The sequence below is a fragment of the Pituophis catenifer genome, unplaced genomic scaffold, assembly GCF_029215685.1.
Source record: "Pituophis catenifer annectens isolate HBS135680 unplaced genomic scaffold, rPitCat1.0.hap2 SCAF_7, whole genome shotgun sequence".
Classification (NCBI taxonomy): domain Eukaryota; kingdom Metazoa; phylum Chordata; class Lepidosauria; order Squamata; family Colubridae; genus Pituophis; species Pituophis catenifer.
This window is the reverse complement of record NW_027256887.1, coordinates 30,939,026-30,961,183: the sequence shown is the minus strand read 5'-3', so window position 1 is coordinate 30,961,183 and position 22,158 is coordinate 30,939,026. Positions and strand designations below refer to the sequence as shown.

The following is a 22,158-nucleotide window of genomic DNA, read 5'->3' as shown; positions in this document are numbered from 1 at the left end:
TAGAGATAGTTTTAACAAACAGAGGTAAAATACATGGGAGAAAAATACACCCTGCAGCTATTAGTCCTACCAGGCCAAAAATGGCCTGCAGGCCAGGTAACTTTGGCCACCATCCTGAAAACATATCCTGTAAATTAAGGCCTTTCCATGTCTGGACTGGCACATGAGCTATTTTAACCATTTTATCTGTTATTTCCTTAATAACTTTTCCACTTTCATCAACTTCTATACAGCAATTAGTCAAATTAAACTTTCCACATACCCCTCCTTCCTTAGCTAACAAATAATCTAAAGCTAATCTATTCTGCATAATATATGTCCTTGATTTGACACTTTCCCTAGCTAATTGAGTAAGACCTTTCACAGTTTCATTGGTAATGATTTCAACCACCGCTTGCAGACGAATTAAACGGTTCAGAATGTATATAGGGGTCCGATAGCCATACATGCCATCTTCCGCCCATGTAGCTGGTCCATAAACCTCAATAATTCGCTCTGCGGGCCATTCTTCACTCCCCCAACTACGTTGGTTACCTCCAACCTTAACCTTTCCTATTGCCGATGTATCTACATGCCTTCTTTGTCTTAAATTTCCCACCTCATCATATACCGGGACACCTAACACCTGTCGGGTTTTAAGGGGAAGCAAAAAGAATCCAGGCCTAATTAATCCCAAGACACAGGCACCACACCAGGATTTAGGTAGAACCCCATATGCCATCTTACCACATATCCAGTATAGCCCATCAGGAGCCAGCCATTCAAGGGTCTGATTATCTGGATCCTTTAAAAAGGATAACCCGTTTACTTTAAACAAGGCCATTTCATCAGGTCCCTCTGTGGCATTTGCTCCTGACCACCATACCTTACTTTCCCATTTTCCTGTACATATGAGGTTTCCCACCTGATAACAGCCTGGCACAATCTTTCTCTGAAAACAAACATTCCCTACCAAACTAGTAGTCAAGGTCCAGTCTCCATCCTTACCCTTATTGTATGACAAATTACCCTTATAATCCATTTCTAAGACTTTGGAATAATTTAATTCCTGGGCTTCCCATGGCCATTTTTCTCCCATGTTAGTTCCTCCACAAACAAAACAATTTGATACATTCAGGGTATGGGCTATATCTTCGGCTAATTTGACAAAGGTATTTGTTACATAACTAGGAATTTCAGGTACATTCAACTTTTCCATTTCCAAATAATATGACCAGAACAATCCTTTCGTATCCTGTGTCGCCCTGGTAACTTTAGTGACATACCATCGAAGGGTTACAAGAGGGTCTTTTCCCTTTGCATAGATTCCTAATCCATAGTCCTCCTTCCATAATTTTGTCGGGGTACATGTAATCTTTATAGGGTTACATTGGTTTCGTTGACAGTTACTACTAGCTACCCCGTTTTCCAGCTTACATCTTTGAGAGCCCCCTGGCTGATCTCCCGTCCACATAACTGCACAAGTCCAGTATGGACAATAACTATATGTGTCCCGATCACTACATTCTCCCTGCTTTCGGCACATATATTTTTTGTCCAACATATAACTTCTTTCCCATTCTAATGTCCCACATGTTGACTTCCACACATCACAGTTACGATTGATAGCTAAACAGGCATCAAATGTTATCTCTACTGACTTTCCTAATTGTCTAAACTCCGTCTTATTTAAAAGTTCCTCTCTCCCACATTCAGTTGTGTATATTGACATCTCATAAGTAGTGATTTGCTTAGCTTCTGCCGGGTTGTAACATTGTACCTTATCCTTCAACACACACATGTGATATATGGTATTATTTACCTGACAGGTTTGGGGTTTATACTCCCCACAACCGTCAGGCTTCTGAGTGTGATAGATCAAAGTTTTAGAAACCCGTGTTCCCTGCAATGTTGTGCGTATGCATGCGTCACAGTTCTCCTCACTCACCGCTTCTGTTATGGGAATGTCTAGCTCACTTCGTAGTCTCATTACCCATCCGCTCATCCATAATCCCAGTCCAATGATTACCATATTCTGCATCCTCCCGGTCCTTTTTGTTCAGATCCCTTAATGCTCTCTCAACGGTGGGGGTAACCTTAAGTGTGTAAGAAGGTGTCGTTAACCCTATCACCAAATAGTATTCTAGTACTTCTTCTATGATTTTTATGTCACACTCAATCAAACACCCTGTACATAAAACACAGTCTATACAATGAGTGCAACAACAGCACTCACATCCACAATTACAGAACCAACACATTGGAAAAAAAATCTTAATACATTCAAAAATCGCCCCTTTGCTTATTACAATCAAGATTTCTTTAATAACCAAACAGTTTATACTGAGTGGGTGTTCAGGAGCAGATCCGGGCAGTTAGGAATTGGAGTAGCTGGTGCCGTGATGTGCCTTGGTCGTCCACAAAACCACTGTTTATACCTGTAAAACACAATAATCAACAGACCCAATACCCCCAATCCCCAACACACCCACATCCAATTCTCCTCCCACATGGATCCTTTGTTCTTCAGCCACTTGTCGTTAATCAGTTTCCAAAAGAAATACGACAACCCGGGTATGTAGTTCACTCCTATGATCCGTTGAGGATCCCCACAATCGACCACACTTCCAAGTATCCTATATAAAATAGAGAAAAAAACTATTTTTGAGCACGCTTGAATGTTAACTTAGTAGGGTTTTGTTTATCCACGATCACTTTCCATCCAGTTTCTGCCGCCGCCTTGACTCGTGTCCAGTGGATCCATGACTTTGATTCTGCAATCTTAATAGCAAGGGGAGAAGTCATAATAACAGTAAAAGGTCCCTTCCACCGTCCTTGCAGTGGCTCTTTCTTCCAATGTTTAACCCACACTTGATCCCCTGGTTTGAACGGATGACAATGGGTTATTAACCGGGGGGGCACTTGTTCCATCACGTATCGCTGAAGCCTCTCAACTTGCTTATTAAGTTCTTGTACCATTTCCATATTCCAGACCCCCCCTTTATGCCCCAAATCTGGCCACCCTGCCAAATTTCTTCTTAACAACCCTGGCGGTCGTCCATACATTAACTCATATGGCGACAACTTGTGCTGGCCCCTTGGTGAGCTTCGAATGGCATACAAGGCTAGTGGTAGAGCATCTGGCCATTTTAAATGACTGTCTGTACAAATCTTAGTAATCCTTTCCTTCAGAGTCCTATTCAAGCGTTCCACACATCCACCTGCTTCTGGCCGAAATGAACTGTGAAACCGCCACTTTATTCCTACCGCCTTTGCAACTGCCTGGTTAATATGATGGACAAACTCGGGACCATTATCTGAGGAGATATAACTGGGGATTCCAAATCTGGGAATGATCTCTTTCAATAATAATCTTGCCACTTCCCGCGCCTGTTTGGTCTTTGTTGGAAAAGCCTCCGGCCACCCTGTATACATATCCACCATAACTAACAGAGCTCTAAACAATCCACATCTAGGCATATCAGTAAAGTCTATCATAATATAATCCATGGGGATGTATGACCGGGGTATGGCACCAGGGGGCAGTAATGGCCCTTGTCTTGGGTTAACCTTAGCACATGTAACACACTTTGCAACAGTTCCAGCAGCGACTCCGGCCAGCCCATTGATGTAATAGTCTCTTCCTAATGCCAATTCTAAAGCCGTTTTTCCCATGTGTGTTGTTTCATGGGCTAGGCGTCCTAGTGTCCATGCCATTGAGGCTGGTACGAAAATCCTCCTGTCTGGTAATACATACCACCCATCCTCAACCTGGGCTTTCAAGTCTGTCACTGCTTTCACACTTTCCTGTTGCGTATATGTTGGTTTAATTTCAGGGGGAATAACCCCTAAATCCATTGCTACACAGACAGATAAGTCGGGCAAAGGCCCCTCTTGCTTCGCCGCTTCCCTTGCCTCCACATCCGCTGCTCTATTCCCTATAGCTACCTTATCATCTCCTCTTTGATGTCCTTTACAATGCATCACTGCTACTTTCTTTGGTTTATTTACAGCTTCAATCAGGCGGCTAATAAGATGTCCATGCAAAATACTTTTCCCTGCTGAATCTCTAAACCCTCGTTCCTTATAAACAGCCCCATGTGCATGTAAAGTAAGGAATGCATATTTACTATCAGTCCACACATTCAATGTTTCTCCCTCAGCCCTTTCTAAGGCACGTATCAATGCCCACAACTCAGCCACCTGTGCACTATGTCCACTTCCTAAAGGTCCGCTTTCCACCACTCCTTCATCATCTACAATGGCATATCCAGACACCCGATATCCATCTACAATATAACTGGATCCGTCCGTATACCAATTGAACTGTGCATTGGGTAATGGGATATCCGTTAAATCAGGGCGGGTGGAATAAACTTTGTCTAATACCTGTAAACAATTGTGTTGGGTATCTACTTCCGTTGGCAATAACGTAGCCGGATTCAACCTATTAGACATTACCAAACGCACCTGGGGGTTCTCAATCATGATTGCCTGATACTTTGCCAATCTCTGTCCACTAATCCATAAGTGTCCTTTAGCATCCAAGACGGACTGTACCGCATGGGGAGAGTGCACATTTATTGGACAGGAAAAAGTAAGTTTATTACAATCCTGAATTAATTCTGCAATTGCAGCCAACACTTTTAAACAATGCGGCCAGCCTCGCGCCACTCCATCCAACTGTTTTGATAAGTATGCTACTGGTTGTTGCCAACTTCCCAACGGTTGAGTAAGCACCCCCACTGCAATATTTCTGCTTGTATCTACATACAAATTAAAAGGCTTCTGCAAATTCGGTAAGGCTAACGCCGGCGCCTGAGTCAGCGCAAGTTTTATATCTTTAAAGGCTTTTTTCTGTTCTCCCCCCCACTCAAGGGGTTCTGTATTAGCGCCCCTGGTGGCTGCATACAAGGGTGCTGCCATCAAAGCAAAGTTGGGGATCCAAATACGACAAAAGCCAGCCAACCCTAAAAAGCTTCTCAGTTGTCTCTTCGTTCTAGGTTCGGCCAGCATCAAAACTGCCTGTTTCCGCTCCGGTCCTAAAGCCCTGTGTCCTTTCTCAATATCATAACCCAAGTACCTCACCCTCTCTTTCACCAGTTGAGCTTTCTTCCTTGATACCCGATACCCACACTCGAGCAACAAGTCTAATAACATTTTAGTATTGTCCCAGCATAAATCCTCTGTCTGTCCAGTCACTAAAACATCATCAACATATTGTAAAATTGTATCCCCCGGTTGCTGAGGCATGTAGTACTGCAAATCCCTAGCCAGCGCTGTTCCAAACAATGTCGGGGAATTTTTAAACCCCTGTGGCAACCTAGTCCATGTGTATTGCATTTTTGTGCCCGTATGAGGGTTCTCCCACTCAAAAGCGAACAGCGGCTGGCTTGATGGATGAATAGGAATTGTAAAGAAGGCATCCTTCAAATCAACTACAGAAAACCACCCCGCCTGGGGTGGGATCAAACTTAACAAAGTATATGGATTAGACACGGCCGGGTGTAAGGTAACTGTTCGGCTATTCACAAATCTCAAATCCTGGGCCGGGCGAAAAGACCCATCTGCCTTTTTAATCGGGATAATTGGGGTATTCCATGGGGATTGAGTAGGCACCAAAACACCCGCTTCCAAATATTTCTGTATACTCTCATAAATAGCATAGATCGCTTCCCATGAAACGGGCCGTTGCCTTATTCTGACTGGCATTGCTCCCGGTTTTAGCTCGACCACCACTGGAGGGTGGTGTGCTGCAAAACCTGGTGGATTGTCCTCCGCCCACAAACCCGGCACGCCAAACATCCTCCACTTTTCCTCCTTTTCCTTCTCACCGACCTGTCTCCCTATCATCAACCTCCAAATTTCCTCCGGAGAATGCCTTATGGTCATTTTCTGACTGCCTTCATCAAAAGAAATTGTTGCCCCTAATTTGCTCAGCAGATCCCTGCCTAGCAATGGAATAGGGCACTCAGGGATATACAAAAATTCATGTTGGATTTCAGCTCCTTTAAAATCACACATCACAGGCTTTAGGACCTGCCGTCCCATAATCTGTCCTGATACCCCCTGAACCTGGATTTTACGTGATCCAGGGGCTGCAATTTGCTTATTTACAACTGATCTACCTGCTCCTGTATCCACTAAAAATGTTGTCTGCTGGCCCCCTATCCTCATTGTAACCAACGGCTCAGGCGGGGGTTCTTCCAAGCCTGGTCCCCGTCAATCTGACCACACCATATCTGCCAATCCAATACTTTCTGCTTCTCTTGGTCCGGCGCCCCCTCTCGCTCCTCTACCAAAGCCTCGTCCCAAGCCTCTTTGTCCAAATCCTCTATTCAAGCCCCCTCTCATTCCTCGTTCTCCCCTTCTTCCTGCAAACTGCCCCCTCATTCCTGCTCCAAATTCAGGTCTTCTCATCATCCCTCTACCTCTCATCATCCGTCTGGGGCATTCTCTTTGCCAATGGCCTTCTCCTTTACAATAGGCACATTGGTTAGGACCCAGGGGTGTCCCCGGGTTGGGGTCGAAGCTCATTCCTCCCTGTAGTGCTACTGCCAATAACTCAGCCTTCTTTTGCATTCTGGCATCTCTCTCCTTCTTTTCCACCTTATCCCTATTGACATACACCTTCCGTGCCAATTCCAACAATTCCGTCGTGTTCTTCCCTAATGCTCCTTCTACCCGCTGCAATTTTCGCCGTATATCCTCATAACTTTGAGCTATAAACCTTTCATTCAACATCCGCACATTATCCCCCTGCCTTGGATCCACCTGTGTATATAACTCATACGCTTCAATCAATCTTTGCAGGAAACTCTCCGGGCTTTCATCCGCACCCTGCATCACTAGAGATGGCTTGGACATATTTACTGGGGGCTTCCCTGCTCTTCTAAGACTTTGCACCACCAAATTCTGATATTCCCTCAAGCGTGTCCGGTCCTGTTCTTCCTTAGGGTCCCAGCCCGGATCTATTTCGGGCGCCCGGACCAACACCTCCGGCTGCACATCCGCATCATTTGGCAACATCTCTTTCACACACTGCCTAACTGCCGCTTTCCACTTTTCTCGTTCTTCCGGAGTTAACAGAGTGCGCAACAACTGTTGTACATCCTGCCACGTTGGGTTATGTGTTAACATAATAGTTTGAAACAGGTCCGCCATCTCAGTGGGCTTAGTAGTCAGCGGCCCATAATGTTGCTTCCAATTTAAAAGATCAGTAGTAGTAAACGGCACGTATTGAAAAAGGGGCTGACGTTCCACCTGCCCCTGCTGGTTTACTATTATCTGATCCACCTGGCGCAAAGGCGCTGTAACTTCTTGCTTGCTAGCCTTCAGCTTCGCTGTTACCGCGCGAGTTTGCACCCCCACTTGCTCTCCTCCTGTTGCTTCCTTCAACCCCTTATCATCCCGATCTTCTCCTTCACTCCGACTACCTTCTTCCACCGGGGGACTTTTCCTTATTTTCGGTCTCGCCCCAGGATCGCTCATGCGTCTCTGATTTCCACCTCCCTCTCCTCCTACAGCTCCCGGCAACTGCTGCTGTTGGTCTAGGGGCTGCGCTGGGGGCTGCTGCTGCACTGGGGGCTGCTGCTGCACTGGGGGCTGCTGCTGCCACAATGGAGCATACGGTGGGGGTCTAACTAACTCCTCCTCATCTTCTGTCAATACTTTTCTCCTCCTTGAATATTCCTCTCCTCTTTTTGCCTGGGTTTTTTCTTGCTCACTTCTCCCCCCTTCTCTCCCCCCTTTACTCTTTCCGCCAGATCTGGATACACACAGCCTGACCATTTCAGCCTGACATTGCAGCAAATCCTCAGCTTTTTCTGTTAGGGCTCTCGCCCATTGATCAATGTATTGAAATTGATCAGGATATTTATCCTGATTCACTACGATCACCCCCCACAACTTATCCACCGTTTCCTCCCTTAATGATCCCTGCGGGGGCCACCCTGTCCCCAATAATGGCCACACATGCTTACATAAAAATTTTAATCGCTCCTTTGATCCTTTCGGATAGGAAGGGTTGCTAAAATACTTGTCAAAACCTTTTAGCATGCATGCCAAAGGAGTATTTGGCACGCTCTGAGCCCCCCCCATCTTATCACACTGCCGTCGACTCGTAGCCCCGGAAACTCACGGCCGCTAGCGAGAAATACGACGACTTAACCACCCACACAACCTGACACGGACTTCGTTAGGGTAGCCTACCCCGAGTCCAAGGGAGTGATCAAATCCCTTCTTCTGCCTTCAAATGAGACAGGTACAATTCTTTTACAATATACTCACTTAAAAAACGCTCCCACTCCGTAGATTCCTGGCCAGGAATTTGTTCAGACCACCTTTCCTGCACCGCAGGGTTCTTGGACTCGATCAGAGCACCGTTGGGGCCATGGGGTTATCGCGGCTGTCTCCCGGAGACGTATCTCCGTGGCGCCTGGAGAATGTTCAGGAGCGACCTCCCGATGGTCCCGAGGGGTCGAAACGGTCCTCAGCGAAATATCGCCTTGCACCTAGTCCCATCTGGGGTGCCAGCTGTTGTAGGAAAAATAACGGACTAGGACAAGCTCTTCAGTGCAGGAAAGAGTTTTTATTTGCGCAAAGGTTCAAACAGTCCGAGGACCACGAAACAAAAGTCTGAACAGTGATGACTGATTTCAACCAGATATTTATACAGTATAAAGACAAAGTTATTACGAAGAGTGCAACATTTCGCACGTAGAAGTTACCCTTTAATCTATCTCTAGGAAAGACATAACAGCCTGATTCCCACAGGCTCAGGTTCTCAGCTCCGGAGCTCAAGACATAATAAAAGAGGAGATAAGGGGCTCAAAGGCGCCTCAAGAGCAGTAAAAAGGACAGTAAGGGAAGCAGTTTTTCTTCTCTAGGATATACATGACATTTGAGGTGTAATAAACAGTAAACAACAGGATGTATCTGTTTAGGGTCAGTTTGCCCTTTTACAATGCTGTACCTACGTCAAATACCTTGTATCAATTCAGCACCTTGGCACGGAAGAGGCACTTCTGCCTTGACCAAAGATTTGGATTTCTAATATTTAAGTTTTATCCCAATATCGAATCCTAGCCTGGCTCAGTGTGGTCCAGTGACTCAACATAATCTTGGGCACGCCTTTTCTTCTGTTGTGCGCGCTTATCTCTGCGACGCTGGCATGGATCCAGCCAAGATTCATTACCCTCATCACTGTCCATTTGTGGCTGCGTGGACGTGCTTGGCCCCGGCCCTATCTCTTGCCCTTCGGCGGACACCGAAGGCATTGCCAGAGAGGAGGGTCCTGGAGAGGGAGGCCTTGCCAACTCCTCTCCTTCACTCTCAGAGTCCTCTCCTGCCGATGACACAGGTTCAGGTAACGGAGCCACAACAATGATGAAGTGTTTGCACCTAGTCTGAGGGCGACTACTTTATGAGCAGCATTAGTTTGGGCAGCTAAGAATAAATACAGGATAAACCATATAGATCTTGAAACTGCATATCTGCATGAGCCATTACAACATATGATCTATATGAAGAAGCCACTAGGTTTGAATACTGATGGGAAGACTGATTGTTGGAGACTGAAGAAAAGTCTTTATGGCTTAAAGCAGTCAGATTATGAGTGGAATAAATGTATTGTTAATGAGTTAGTTGCTATGGGTTTTGGAGCTAGTATAGCTGATCCATGTTTGTTCAAGAAAGAGAGAGATGATTTAGTTTCCCTATTATTGCTATTTACTGACGATATAGCACTTATTACAAAATCTGAAAATGAAGCAACCGAAATTGTTTCTATGTTGCAAAAGAAGTTCAGAATTAGGAATTTGGGAGAAATTAAGCATTATCTGGGTCTTGATATAGTTAAAACTAGTAAAGGTTATGCAAGGTATTAAGTCTGCTGAAGTAGGAAGTAACATTCTGTTCGTTGATTGGTTAAAGTAACGTTCTGTTCGTTGATTGGTTAAGCCGCCTGACAGCTGGCAATATAAGAGCTGTCAGGCAGAGTTCCAAGCAGTTTCAGTTATAGCTGTGGCAGTTAGCCCAGCTGTTGTTAATAAATGGTTAATTACATGATCTTCGCATTGTCCATCGTCCTTGATCCAGCCAATACATTTCAACTGGCGACGAGGATCAACTGGTCAATCTACCGGTCATAGTAATAAGGAAACAAGAGAGATTTAAACTGAAGAAGCAAAACGTGAGTCAGTTAGGAAAAAAAAAAAAAGAGGAAGAGGAATGGCGTCTGCACAGACCTTTCCTCATTTCAATCCCAGTGCAGAGACATGGGAGGCTTATTTGGCATGTTTTGAATGTTTCTTAATTGCAAATGATTATACAAAGCTGACGCCTGAGCGCAAACGGGCTTATTTCCTAAGTTTCTGCAGTACTGAAATGTTTGATACTGCAATGACATTAATGGCCCCACAATCTGTACATTCGGGAACATGGGAAGACTTTATAAAAAAATTAAAAAAACATTATACACCAGCCCCCTCAAGAATAGCCTGCCGCCAACACTTTTACCATCGTGATCAGGCCCCTGGAGAGACTATTAATCAATAGTTGCGGCTCTGGGGAGGGCGGCCAGGCATTGTGAATTCTTTGATTTAGAAGATGCAATTATTTGTTAGCATATCTTAGCTTTATGTTTGTGAATGCTATACCCTGTGCCTGTTCTGGGAAGTCTAGGGAGGGGGGGGGAGGGGAAGGGGGGAGGGGGAGAGGGTGGGGGAAGAAAATGTTTGTATTTCTTATAAAACTTTTTAATAAAAAAAAAGAAGATTATCTCCTAGATAGACTTGTCAGTGGGGTCAGGGACCAAAGTCTTAAAAGGCGTCTGATTGCGAATCACGACCTCACATTTCAAATGGCATTGGATGAGGCATGTGCTGCAGAACTGGCAGCATTGTCACTAGCCAAGTTGCCCCATGGATATACTACACCTAAGACGGAAAAAGACTCATCGTCTGTAAATGAGACAAATGAGAATCTGTCAGATTCTGATGGTGACTTTGAAGTGTGCCGTCTTCAAGAGTCTAGAAAACAAAACTCTGGCCCAACTAGCATGTCAAGGGGACCGAACGCATGTTTCAGCTGCGGAGGAAATCACCTGCGCGCTAATTGCCGTTTTAAAAACGCAGAGTGCCGCCGCTGCAGTCGCAAAGGTCATCTCACCAGTGTATACAGAGCCCCTCAGCCACAGTTCGAATCACGTGTGCCGCAGGATGGGGGCCAACAATATCATCCTAATCCATCTAAAGTTCATAATAGTAACCAACGATCTTCTTCTGATGTGAATTTAGTAACACCACCAAATATGGTGAGCCAGCAGAAGATTTGTCTTACAGTATTCATTGAACGGAAACCGTGCATCATGGAAGTTGATTCCGACTCTGCTACATCCTTGGTGTCATGGAGTACAATTAAATGACTAGTTCTGAACTGGCTAAATGACTAGACCCCTGCCATCTCCTGCTAAAAGATTGCCAAGGAGCCAACATTCCGATTATCGGAAGTGGCACATTCCGAGTACAATTTAAGAAGTTTAGTGGATTATTATCACTAGTCATTGTGGAAGGAAAATTCCCCAGCCTGTTGGGCCTTAATTGGTTCGATGCATTAGGTCTAACTATACAAGGGGTTAATGCCATCTCATCATCTGAACTGGACATGTTATGTAATGAATTCCCCTCAGTTTTCTCTGAGGAATTAGGAAAATACACCGGACAACTGGTTTCGTTCAGTCTCGACCCTCAAGTGCAGCCTCGCTGCCTTAAGCCACGAAGAGTACCGTTTGCATTGCACCCAAAGGTGGATGCTAAACTTGACAAATTAATAGCACAATGTATCCTGGAGCCTGTTGAGCATGCACCATGGGAGACCCCCATTGTTATTGCCATGAAGGCGGATAGTTCAATGTGCATCTGCGCAGATTACCAAGCAACAATTACAGGCGCATGCATAGCCTGTTCCTATTGTGTAACATTTGTTGCACTCCTTGGGTAGTGGCTCCGTATTTGCTAAATTAGATTTAGCACAGGCATATCAACAACTGCCTGGGGATGACCAAACAGAAGACACACAAACTATAACGACACACCGGGGTGCTTTCCGTTGCCGCCTCCAATTTGGGGTTTCAGTCGCCCCGGGAATCTTCCAGAGCATGATGGAGCGTTTACTTAATGGAATTCCCGGGGTTGTACCGTACTTTGACGACATATTAGTATCGGCCACCAGCACCACCGAACTCCTTAAAAGACTCAGATCGGTTCTAACCGAATTCCAGAGAGGGGGGCTCAAAGTTAAGCGAAGCAAATGTATTGTAGCTGCTTCCAAAATCGAGTTCTTGGGTTTCCCAATTGATGGTAAGGGTATACACCCTACAGAGTCTAAGACAAACGCTATTTTACATGCCCCTGCTCCCACCAAGGCCGAACTTCAAGCCTTCTTAGGCCTTTTAAACTTTTATGCAATTTTCATACCACACAAAGCATCTATTGCAGAACCTTTGCATCGTTTGCTGAACCAGGGGACATGTTGGAACTGGGATTCAACTGCAGCAGCTGCATTTACTAATGTCAAACATATACTCGTTTCAAACTCTGTCCTCGCTCACTACTGCGAGTCCCTACCCCTCGTGCTAGCATGTGATGCTTCTCCTTATGGTGTGGGAGCAGCCTTAAATCACCGTTTCCCTGATGGCCGTGAAGCCCCAGTTGCATTTTTCTCCCGGACTTTGGCTTCAGCGGAGCAAAATTATTCACAGCTAAACAAGGAGGCTCTAGCATTGGTAGCTGGAGTCAAGCGGTTTCATCATTACCTATATGGTCGACCTTTTACACTAGTGACGGATCATAAGCCTCTGCTTGGTCTAGTAGCAGCTGACTGTCAAACTCCGCAATTCCTATCCCAGAGATTCACCAGGTGGTCTGTGTTTTTATCAGCCTACGACTACACTCTCCTGTACATGCCAGGCAAGAATCTGGCCCATGCTGATGCCCTCAGCCGGTGCCCCATGCCAACGTTGCTCTCTGACCCAGCTCCCGCCTCATCGGTCCTGATGATTGAAGACTCACCTTTCGTTTTGACGGCGGCTGACATCGCTCGAGTTTCATCCCGCGATCCAGAGATCTCTACAGTCATGGACTGGGTGCTAAGGGGGTGGCCGCAAGGGCCCGTGGACATGAAGTGGAAACCGTACACTATCTGTAAAACGGAATTATCTACCATGGGGGGTTGTTTACTGTGGGGACACAGGGTGGTGATTCCAAAATCTTTACGGGATTCTGTGTTAAAATCATTGCATTCTGGACATACAGGAATAGTCCAAATGAAAGCTCTAGCTAGAGCCTATCTCTGGTGGCCTACTCTTGATCAATGTATCACCGATTGGGTGGCCACTTGCCGGCCTTGTCAAGAGTCCCGGCCAATGCCCCCTAAGGGTAAGCCCAGGGAATGGGAAGACCCAGCTGGCCCGTGGTCCCGCCTTCATATAGACTTTGCGGGGCCATTTCATGGTCAAATTTTGGTGGTTGACACGTACTCTAAAAGGATTGAACTGATACTTATGCATTCAACATCCTCAGAGGCCATCATAAAGGCCCTTCGTACACTATTCTCAACCCACGGGTTGCCCGACCTATTGGTGTCAGATAATGGGCCCCAATTAACTACTACCACATTTGAGTTGTTCCTTGCCCAATTAGGTATCAGGCATGCCCTTATCTCTTCTTGCCACCCGGCCAGTAATGGCCTTGCAGAAAGGGCTGTGAGTTCCGCAAAGGAGGCATTAGGCCACATGGGACCAGGGAAATGGCATGACCGTATAGCGGAGTATATGTTAGTGCAACACACCACCCCTTGTCAGGTTACCAATCAGAGTCCGGCAGAATTACTGATGGGTCACTGGCTGCATACAATTTTGGATAGGTTACACCACTGTTACGCCCCTGCCAAGCCTTTGGATTCAAGTAGGACATCTAAACCTTTTGGTGTGGGTGATAAAGGAATTATGGGGGTCAGCCGTTATGGTTACCAGGTAAGGTGGTGGTAAGGTGGTTACCAGGGCATGGGACCTGGGTATTTGCGGGACCACCTTCTGCTGCCGATAGCCTCCCACCGACCAGTACCTCCCACAGAGAAGGACTCCTCAGGGTGCTGTCAGCCAGGCAATGTCGGCTGGCGACCCCCAGTGGGAGGGCCTTCTCTGTGGCAGCTCCTGCCCTCTGGAACGATTTGCCCCCGGAGATACGAAGAATATCGGATCTCTGGGTTTTTCGCCGTGCCCTAAAAACTTTTCTTTTCCATCAAGCAGGGCTGGCATGAAACAACCCCCCCCATTTTTAGTCTTTTTAGCTTTTTAAATTGTCAAATGGGTTTTAGTTTTTAATGTTTTAAATTTTTGGGCCACAGTTATTTAATTCTTTTAATAATTTTAAATTTTGTATTGATATGTGTTTTAGTTCTGGCTGTGCACCGCCCTGAGTCCACTTGGAGAAGGGCGGGATATAAATTGAATAAATAAATAAATAAATAAATATTACAGGTCCATGCTCATATAAGGTTGATATGGGACAAGGCAAGGTTTGGAGACATCACCAAGACCAGCTACGGATCAGATGGGGTACTCAACACAATATAACAGAAAGAGAGAACCAGGCAGGAGAAAGTTTCAGCCAAGGGTTAAGGGGCATACCAGAAGCTGAGAAGCTACCAGACGATGAGCAGGAGATTTTGAGCCGACAGATTACTTCGGACAATACAAACCCCGAGGGAGAAATTGAAACACAGGTCGAAAGCAGTAACATACCTGTAGTTATTAGAACTGCTGGGGAAAGTAATTCCTCGCAAGATCTGAGTGAGGCAGGGTTAAGACGTTCGATCAGAAGCTGGCGCCGACCGGCATACCTCCAGGACTACACATGTGCCATCCAGGTGGAAAGGGGTGCAATGTATTAAGTCTGCTGAAGTAGGAAGTAACATTCTGTTCGTTGATTGGTTAAGCCGCCTGACAGCTGGCAATATAAGAGCTGTCAGGCAGAGTTCCAAGCAGTTTCAGTTATAGCTGTGGCAGTTAGCCCAGCTGTTGTTAATAAACAGTTAATTACATGATCTTCGCATTGTCCATCGTCCTTGATCCAGCCAATACATTTCAGGTTACAAAATTTCGCAAGCCAAGAAAGTTAGCCAATTACTGAAACGTTACAATATGGAACTCTGTAAGTCTGCTAAAACACCAATGAGTCAGGATTTTAAACATAGTAATATTCAAAGTCCTGTATTCGATAAGGAAATATATCAATTCTTAATAGGCAGTCTATCATATTTGAGTAATTGTTCTAGATCAGATATAACATAAACCAACTGGCTAGATATAATGCTGAACCTACTGAAAGGCACTGAAAAGCTGCTAAGCGAATACTTAGGTATCTGAAGCAAACAATTTATTATTCGTTATATTTGGAGCCTAGTAGTGATTTATTTTTAATGGCATATGCTGATGCAAGTTTTGCATCTGATCTACCTACTCGTAAATCAACATCAGGTATCGTGGTAATGTTGGGTAATGTTTTGATAGGATGGAAATCAATTAGGCAAAAGCATATTAATCAACTAATACGGAAGTTTCATGTTTATCCTTGATATGCACTGAATTAATATATTATAAACAATTGTTAATTGATATAGGATTAAATGTGAATGGTCTGTTTATAATTTACGAAGACAATCAATCTGCAATTAATTCAGTCCTCTTCTGAACATCTTTCCTTAGAGGATCTCCAAGTAACTGTGCATTGTCTCCGAGACCACGGCTTCTCTATTAATATAGCAAAAAGTCAAATAGTCCCGTTGATGCGTATTCTGCATTTGGGGGCAGTAATAGATTCCCTAGAGGGTAGAGTGGATCTTACTGGATAAGATGGTTTCAGCCATCCACATTACCCCGTGGGCTCGCCTTCATGCGAGGAACCTTCAATGGTTTCTCTTGCCCTTTCAGAAGGCGGGCAAAGGCAATTCTCAAGCCAGGGTCCGGGTTCCCTCAGGGTCAGAAGGTCCCTAACCTGGTGGAGGTCTCCAGCCATTTCCAAAGGGTGGCTCTTCCACGAGCCTCGCCATCTCGTATTGACGACGGACACCAGCCTTTCCGGTTGAGGGGCCCATCTTCAGACGCAGGTCGCTCAGGGATTATGGTCAGCCCGCGATCAACACAGGAACATCAATTGGCTAGAGCTGCGTGCAGTCTATTTGGCCCTGAGACAGTTCAGCCGACTGGTGACGAACCAACATGTGTTGGTCCTTACCTACAATGTGGCCATGAAGGCCCACATAAACCGCCAGGGGGACACCAGATCCACGGCTCTGATGTTGGAGGCTTCCATACTGGGTCTATGGGCGGAGTGTCACCTGCGTTCCCTGACGGTGGAACACATCTCGGGGACGGCCAACGTACAAGTGAACTGGCTTAGCCGCCAGACTATCGACCACGCAGAGTGGTGTCTGCATCCCTCAATCTTCCAGAACCTGTCGAACCTCTTTGGCCTTCCAGAAGTGGATCTCTTCGGAGAATGCTCAGCTCCCCCGCTTCTATGCTTGCTTTCCAGCTCCTGGGGCAGAGGGAGTGGACGCCCTTCACAGTCATTGGCCAAAAGGGCTTCTTTACGCCTTTCCCCCGCTGCCATTCCACAAGTGGTACAGAAGATACTGGAGGAGCGGGCGGAGGTCATACTTCTAGCGCCACACTGGCCCCGGCGGTCTTAGTTCGCCGACTTGAAATCATTGTCGGTGCCCCTCCCTGGAGGGTCCCTCAGCTTGTGGACTTGCTCAGCCAGGGAGCGTTACTCCACCCGGACCTTCGGTGGCTCCAATTGACTGCCTGGCGCTTGAGTGGTGCGCTTTGAGTAAGGACAACATTCCCTTCAGGGTTATCCGGACCATCCAAGCGTCTCGGAGACCATTCACAGACCGCATTTATTTGGCCACTTGGTGGGCATTTTGTGATTGGTGTAGCCGTATGGGGGTTTCTGTCCTGGTTCTTCCAAATTTTTGTCCGCATCCCACTCACCCTTTAGAACGGCGCTGGCATATGTTGGATGTGCGGAGGGCCCTTCGTATTTATCTCAGGAGGACTGCAGACGTCCGCAGGACAGAATCCTTGTTTGTTTCTTTTATTCCAGTATCTTTAGGTTCCAAGATCTCTTCCTCCACCATTGGCAGATGGATTCGGCAGACGATCACCAAGGCATACGAACTGAGTTCCTTGCCACGACCATCACATCTAACAGCGCATTCCACGCACAGTGCGACTACTTCTGCGGCCTAGGCCACGCAGGCATCCTTGAACGAGATCTGCAGGGCGGCGACATGGACATCTTCTTCATCCTTTGTTAGACAGTATAAGCTGGACCAGTTTGCATCGGTGAAAGTGGCATTTGGCCGCAGGGTTCTGTAGCGGGTTCACTCAGATGCAGGGACTTAGGACCAGACTGGGGCCTGCCCGTAGTTGGGACACTAAGCTTTGGTATGTCCCATTCCTGGCTGCTGTCTCCACCCTCAATGGAGAAGGGGCGTTGGTTATACCTGATACCACCTTCTTGTTGGATAGAGACAGCAGCCAGCCCGACCCTTGGCATGTCTGATCTTCTTAACCTTTCTTTCTTTCTCACGAGACATCGAGTCTGTTGTTCGTCTTCGTAAAAAGCTGGAGATCCCTAGCAACGAGGGAGGAGCTTAATTTTGCAACAGTCTCAGTCCTTCAAGCTGAACAGGCGAGAACACCCATTCCTGGCTGCTGTCTCCACCCAACAAGAAGGTGTGTATCAGGTATCGCCAACGCCCCTTTCCAGTACCTAGTTTTTTCTGTTTATAACCAAAATAGGAATAATATTTCTCCAGCACCAGTATCTATTCAGTTAGCTGCTTTCTATCTTGTACAGTATAGTTCAAAACAGTTCCACCTATTAAAACTTGTTGCAGCATATTGCAATTCCTTATTTGATATTTTCCAATATAGGAATAAGTTTCTCATGATTCTTAACGGAAGAGATACTTAAAAACAAGAAAGAGAATTTGTTCTAAAATTAAGACACTCTACAATTAATTTATTGCATTTCCACTAAAAAAAATTGTCAAATTCATGGTGAGAAAATTATATTTTGCAAAAACATTATTAATGCCTTGAACATTGAAATATTCTGTTGTTTTATTCTTATTCTAGGTATTCTGAATATGCTGAATCTTGCACTAAATGTTATTGATTGAAACTGTATAAACATATATATTAAGATGCTTAATTGCAATTCTGAATTTAATGAATATAATAATGACTAAATAAAGTTTGTATTCAAAACCCAGCTGTTTTAAGAAAAAATGATTATTCACTGGCTGATTTAAAAATATTTTCCATGTGGTTAGGTGTTACATTAGGAAATACAGATAAATTAAAGGTGGGTACAAAATCAGCTCAATTAATTTCAAAAATTCAGTTATTAATTTTATATAGGTTTTCTCATCCCAAATGATAAACTTGAATCCACTGACAGGGAAGCAGCTTTGACTAGATGTTAGAACAATTCTTAACTATGGGTGTTGTTTTGCGAAAGAAAACTTTGTCAAAGGAAAGGGCAACATCCCATTAAAAGAAAATAACCAAGAAATTATTACATCTCTCTTTGCCTAGTTGCATACTCCCTGAAAAGTGGAGAAAATTAATTTGTGTCACTTCTATACAATCCAATTAAGTTTAATGAAAAATAACAACAAAATTAAATGGTTAAATATAGAATGAGACAAAAATGTAAAAAATATACAAATGAGTCATGCATATATAAATAATACTTTTATAGTATAAATTCAATTAAAAAAAACTGATAAGGATTTTTTTCAAGAAAAGTGTTACTCATTGCTGACAGTACATTCAGGCTTAAATTCTTAAATCACTTTTAGCATACCAAAACCTCAAATAATCCACGTAAAAGAATGCTGAGAAAAGAATGCAGCTATACAATCAACAAAATGACTTAATTCTTTCGTAGATATAATTAATATACTTTCTACTTAGATCCAAATTACTTGGATGTATCAGTACTTGCATGTTATAGGAATTGTGCATAAAAAGAACAAATCAAATGTAATAAGTTAAGATAATTAACTCATTAAGCACAAGAATACTAAATTCTAAAACAGTATTTTAAATAATAGCTAGTTTCAGAAACCACTTTCAAGGAATTTTTTTCTCCCTGCTTTACCTAGTGTTTAACGAGTCCTGATAATTTGAAATTAAAACTGATTTATTTATTTTTTTGCCTGAAACTGCACTTTAGGACAAAAGTAGTCTGATCTCATTTAGGCGTAATTAATCTCTCTTATTATTTATAAACCTTGACTTATTTAATAAGTAAGTTATTTTCATTCTGGCATCTCTTGGCAAAGAATGCACAGAACTTGTATGAGAAATATGTCCTGATTTTTCGTTTTTAGTCCCATCTTGATTCGATCATCACAGAATGCTTCATTTGTTATTGGCTGAAAAACATGCAGTTGATCTTACTTATAACTTGAGTGTTGTCTTTTAGCAAGTGGTTTCTTTAGGGGCATTGGACTTTGCAGACCATAGCTGTTGAATGGAATAGGGAATGCAAGAGAATTTCCCCCAGTTCCTGAATCTGTTGAACTATGAACTGTTAAACAGAAAAGTGGCTTAAGTAGGAAAAGTACAATTAGTAAGTTTCATCTGTATCATTACTATTAATGCACATTTTAAATTAAAATTCTGTAGTAACTGATAGTAATTTGAATAAATATAGGAATGGCACTTAATGCATTGTGAATCTATTTTATAATGCTTTAACAAAAGTATGAAGTAAAATACTATAATCAATAATTAGAAAACAGATTTCCATTTAAAAAATTAAAGTAAGAATGCAGATTATGTTGTATTATCTCCAGATATTGCCAGCTTTATGTTTGTCTATATGCTTTCATTGTGCTGTATAAGGTAAGAGAAGGGGAAAACAAGCCATTTAACTCCCATAATTAGAAACATTAAATGGGTTTGTGGGGATACTTTATCTTAATTTTATAGTTCTAAAATTGTTGCATAAATAATTAGTATTCAGTGAATATTTTTTTTCAAATGAACTGAAAATGTTTTTTCATGTATGCATTTTAGTTACTACTCAATTATTTTCTAGCTCTACAAAGAAACAGATTCTGCAGTTTAAGAATGTATTTTTTAAAACTAAAATCAATGTGTTTCAATGTGAAGAAAAAATATAATAAAAATTGCTTTGCTTTCTCCATTGAAAACCAGAGAAAAATATCAGTTTAACCTTGCTGGGTTTAGCTTTGCTGAACTTATTTATGATTTATGACAGCTGTATTAATTAAGGCTTGAAATATTCAAAAATTAATTTCAGCATTATTTCCAAGACGAATCATTATGCTTCCAAACCTAAGAATACTGGGCAATAAGTTCCACTGACATCAGTAATACTTACTCCCATATATGTTTGTTTAGGATAAGGATATAAGACTCCTATGTTCCATGGAAAAATGTAACAGTCACTTTAGTTCATTTCAACATGAATTAAAAGTGCCAATAGCTTTACAGCAGGGGTGTCAAACTTGTGTCATCATGGCGTCACCATGTGACGTATAGCAACTTCCCCTTCACTAAACCAGGTGTGGGTGTGGCCACTGCATGATGCATCCGGACCACGGACCGCAAGTTTGACACCCCTGCTTTACAGCTATCTATCTGGCATAACTTGATTTATTTTAGTTCTTTGTTGCTTTACTTTTTGAAACCCTTCAAAACAAATGATGACCATGATTCAGTAGTCTCTCTTCCAACGACCTAAGACTGAAATGGATATATTTGCCCTATGTAGTATTTAGAACAGAGTGTTTAGTAAGTGTGAAATTTGACAAATTTATATCAGACAGCTACAATGCAAAGAAGCACACAAAGCTGTCTCTCAAGTCCATGGTCACATTTAATGGCTCTTATGGAATTCAAATCCAATTTGGTTACAATATCTATGTTGTTTTTGTTTTCAAATGGAGTTCTTATTTTTCTGAAGTCTTGCATTTGCTCAAGAAAATACAAAAAGGAATATAGCTACACAAGTAACAATATTTCTTTAAAAAGTAAATAAAAAAATATATAAGTCAATCCTGTTTCAAGTTGTAGGAACTCTCACTTCTGATTCTTAGTTAAGATCTGACGAGTTTAAAGCCTTGTCCTGTATCCAATACTGTAGGAAGAAACCAACTCATTTTTAATCGTTTTAAGCACCTAAAACAAGTTTTGCAAATCCAGAAGAGATTAAGTCCACAGAACCAGTTTGCAAGATGAACCAATGGGTATGTGATGCGGGGAAAATACATCATCCAGTGTTTGGCAACATCACTTTCAGTTGGCAAATGTAAAGTGTAATCACTCCACCCTTTTGACACTCCATACACAGCTTTCACAGTACGTCCCTTTTCAAACCAGCTGATATTGTGATTGGAATTACAATTGTATTCAACCCAATCTCGGGTGAAATCACCAATGTGGGGAGGCTCTGATTCTTCTATGTCTACTACTTTAGCCAGTTCTGTTCCTTGTACTGCGATATACATGTCACTGACTTTTCTGACTTCTTTAACCCAAGGCTGAGCATTCTCACAGTCTAAGACTATAATAAGCCGTGAACAAAAGGAACCATTCTTCTCTCTCCACCAGTCTAAAAGCGTGTCAAGCTGTAATGAATCTCCACCTGTGAGGGAGCCAGAAATGCAATAATTACAAAAAAGAACCATTCCTACTTTATACCAGTCTCATCATGTTTTGTCATGTAGTAGTATTTCTAGTATTTTAAGTAATACTAGAAAAATAAGTATGTCCTGTAAGAATGCCTTCAACATAGTTTTGTTCAGATCAAGTTGATTACAGGAATCCTATCCATGAAAAATTGCACTACTAAAGCTCCATGTAGTCAATACATGTAATTCCAGTGTTACAAGAGTTCCCTTAGCGAACATTCAAAGTTACACGATAAGTGCCCCTAGTGTTTATGAACAAGTCCCAAAATTATGAACCACAGCAGAGATTTACTCTTACAAATGATTGCAGAGGCTCTGCAACATTCGCCCTGCCTATTCCGCCCTCCCTCCCTCTGCGCCAGGTCTCCATAGGCACTA

General features: G+C 43.4%; 1 protein-coding gene across 3 annotated transcripts in view; it reads right to left on the bottom strand.

The window, feature by feature from the left end:
• Positions 1-20,948: 20,948 nt before the first annotated feature.
• Positions 20,949-22,158, bottom strand: part of TMEM168 (transmembrane protein 168) — a 28,911-nt gene continuing 27,701 nt past the window's right edge. For all 3 annotated transcript variants that reach the window (XM_070946985.1, XM_070946986.1, XM_070946984.1), the window contains one exon: positions 20,949-21,734. In XM_070946985.1, coding sequence (XP_070803086.1) covers positions 21,187-21,734 — 548 coding nt within the window. In that variant the 3' untranslated portion in view covers positions 20,949-21,186. The remainder of the gene's footprint in view (positions 21,735-22,158) is intronic.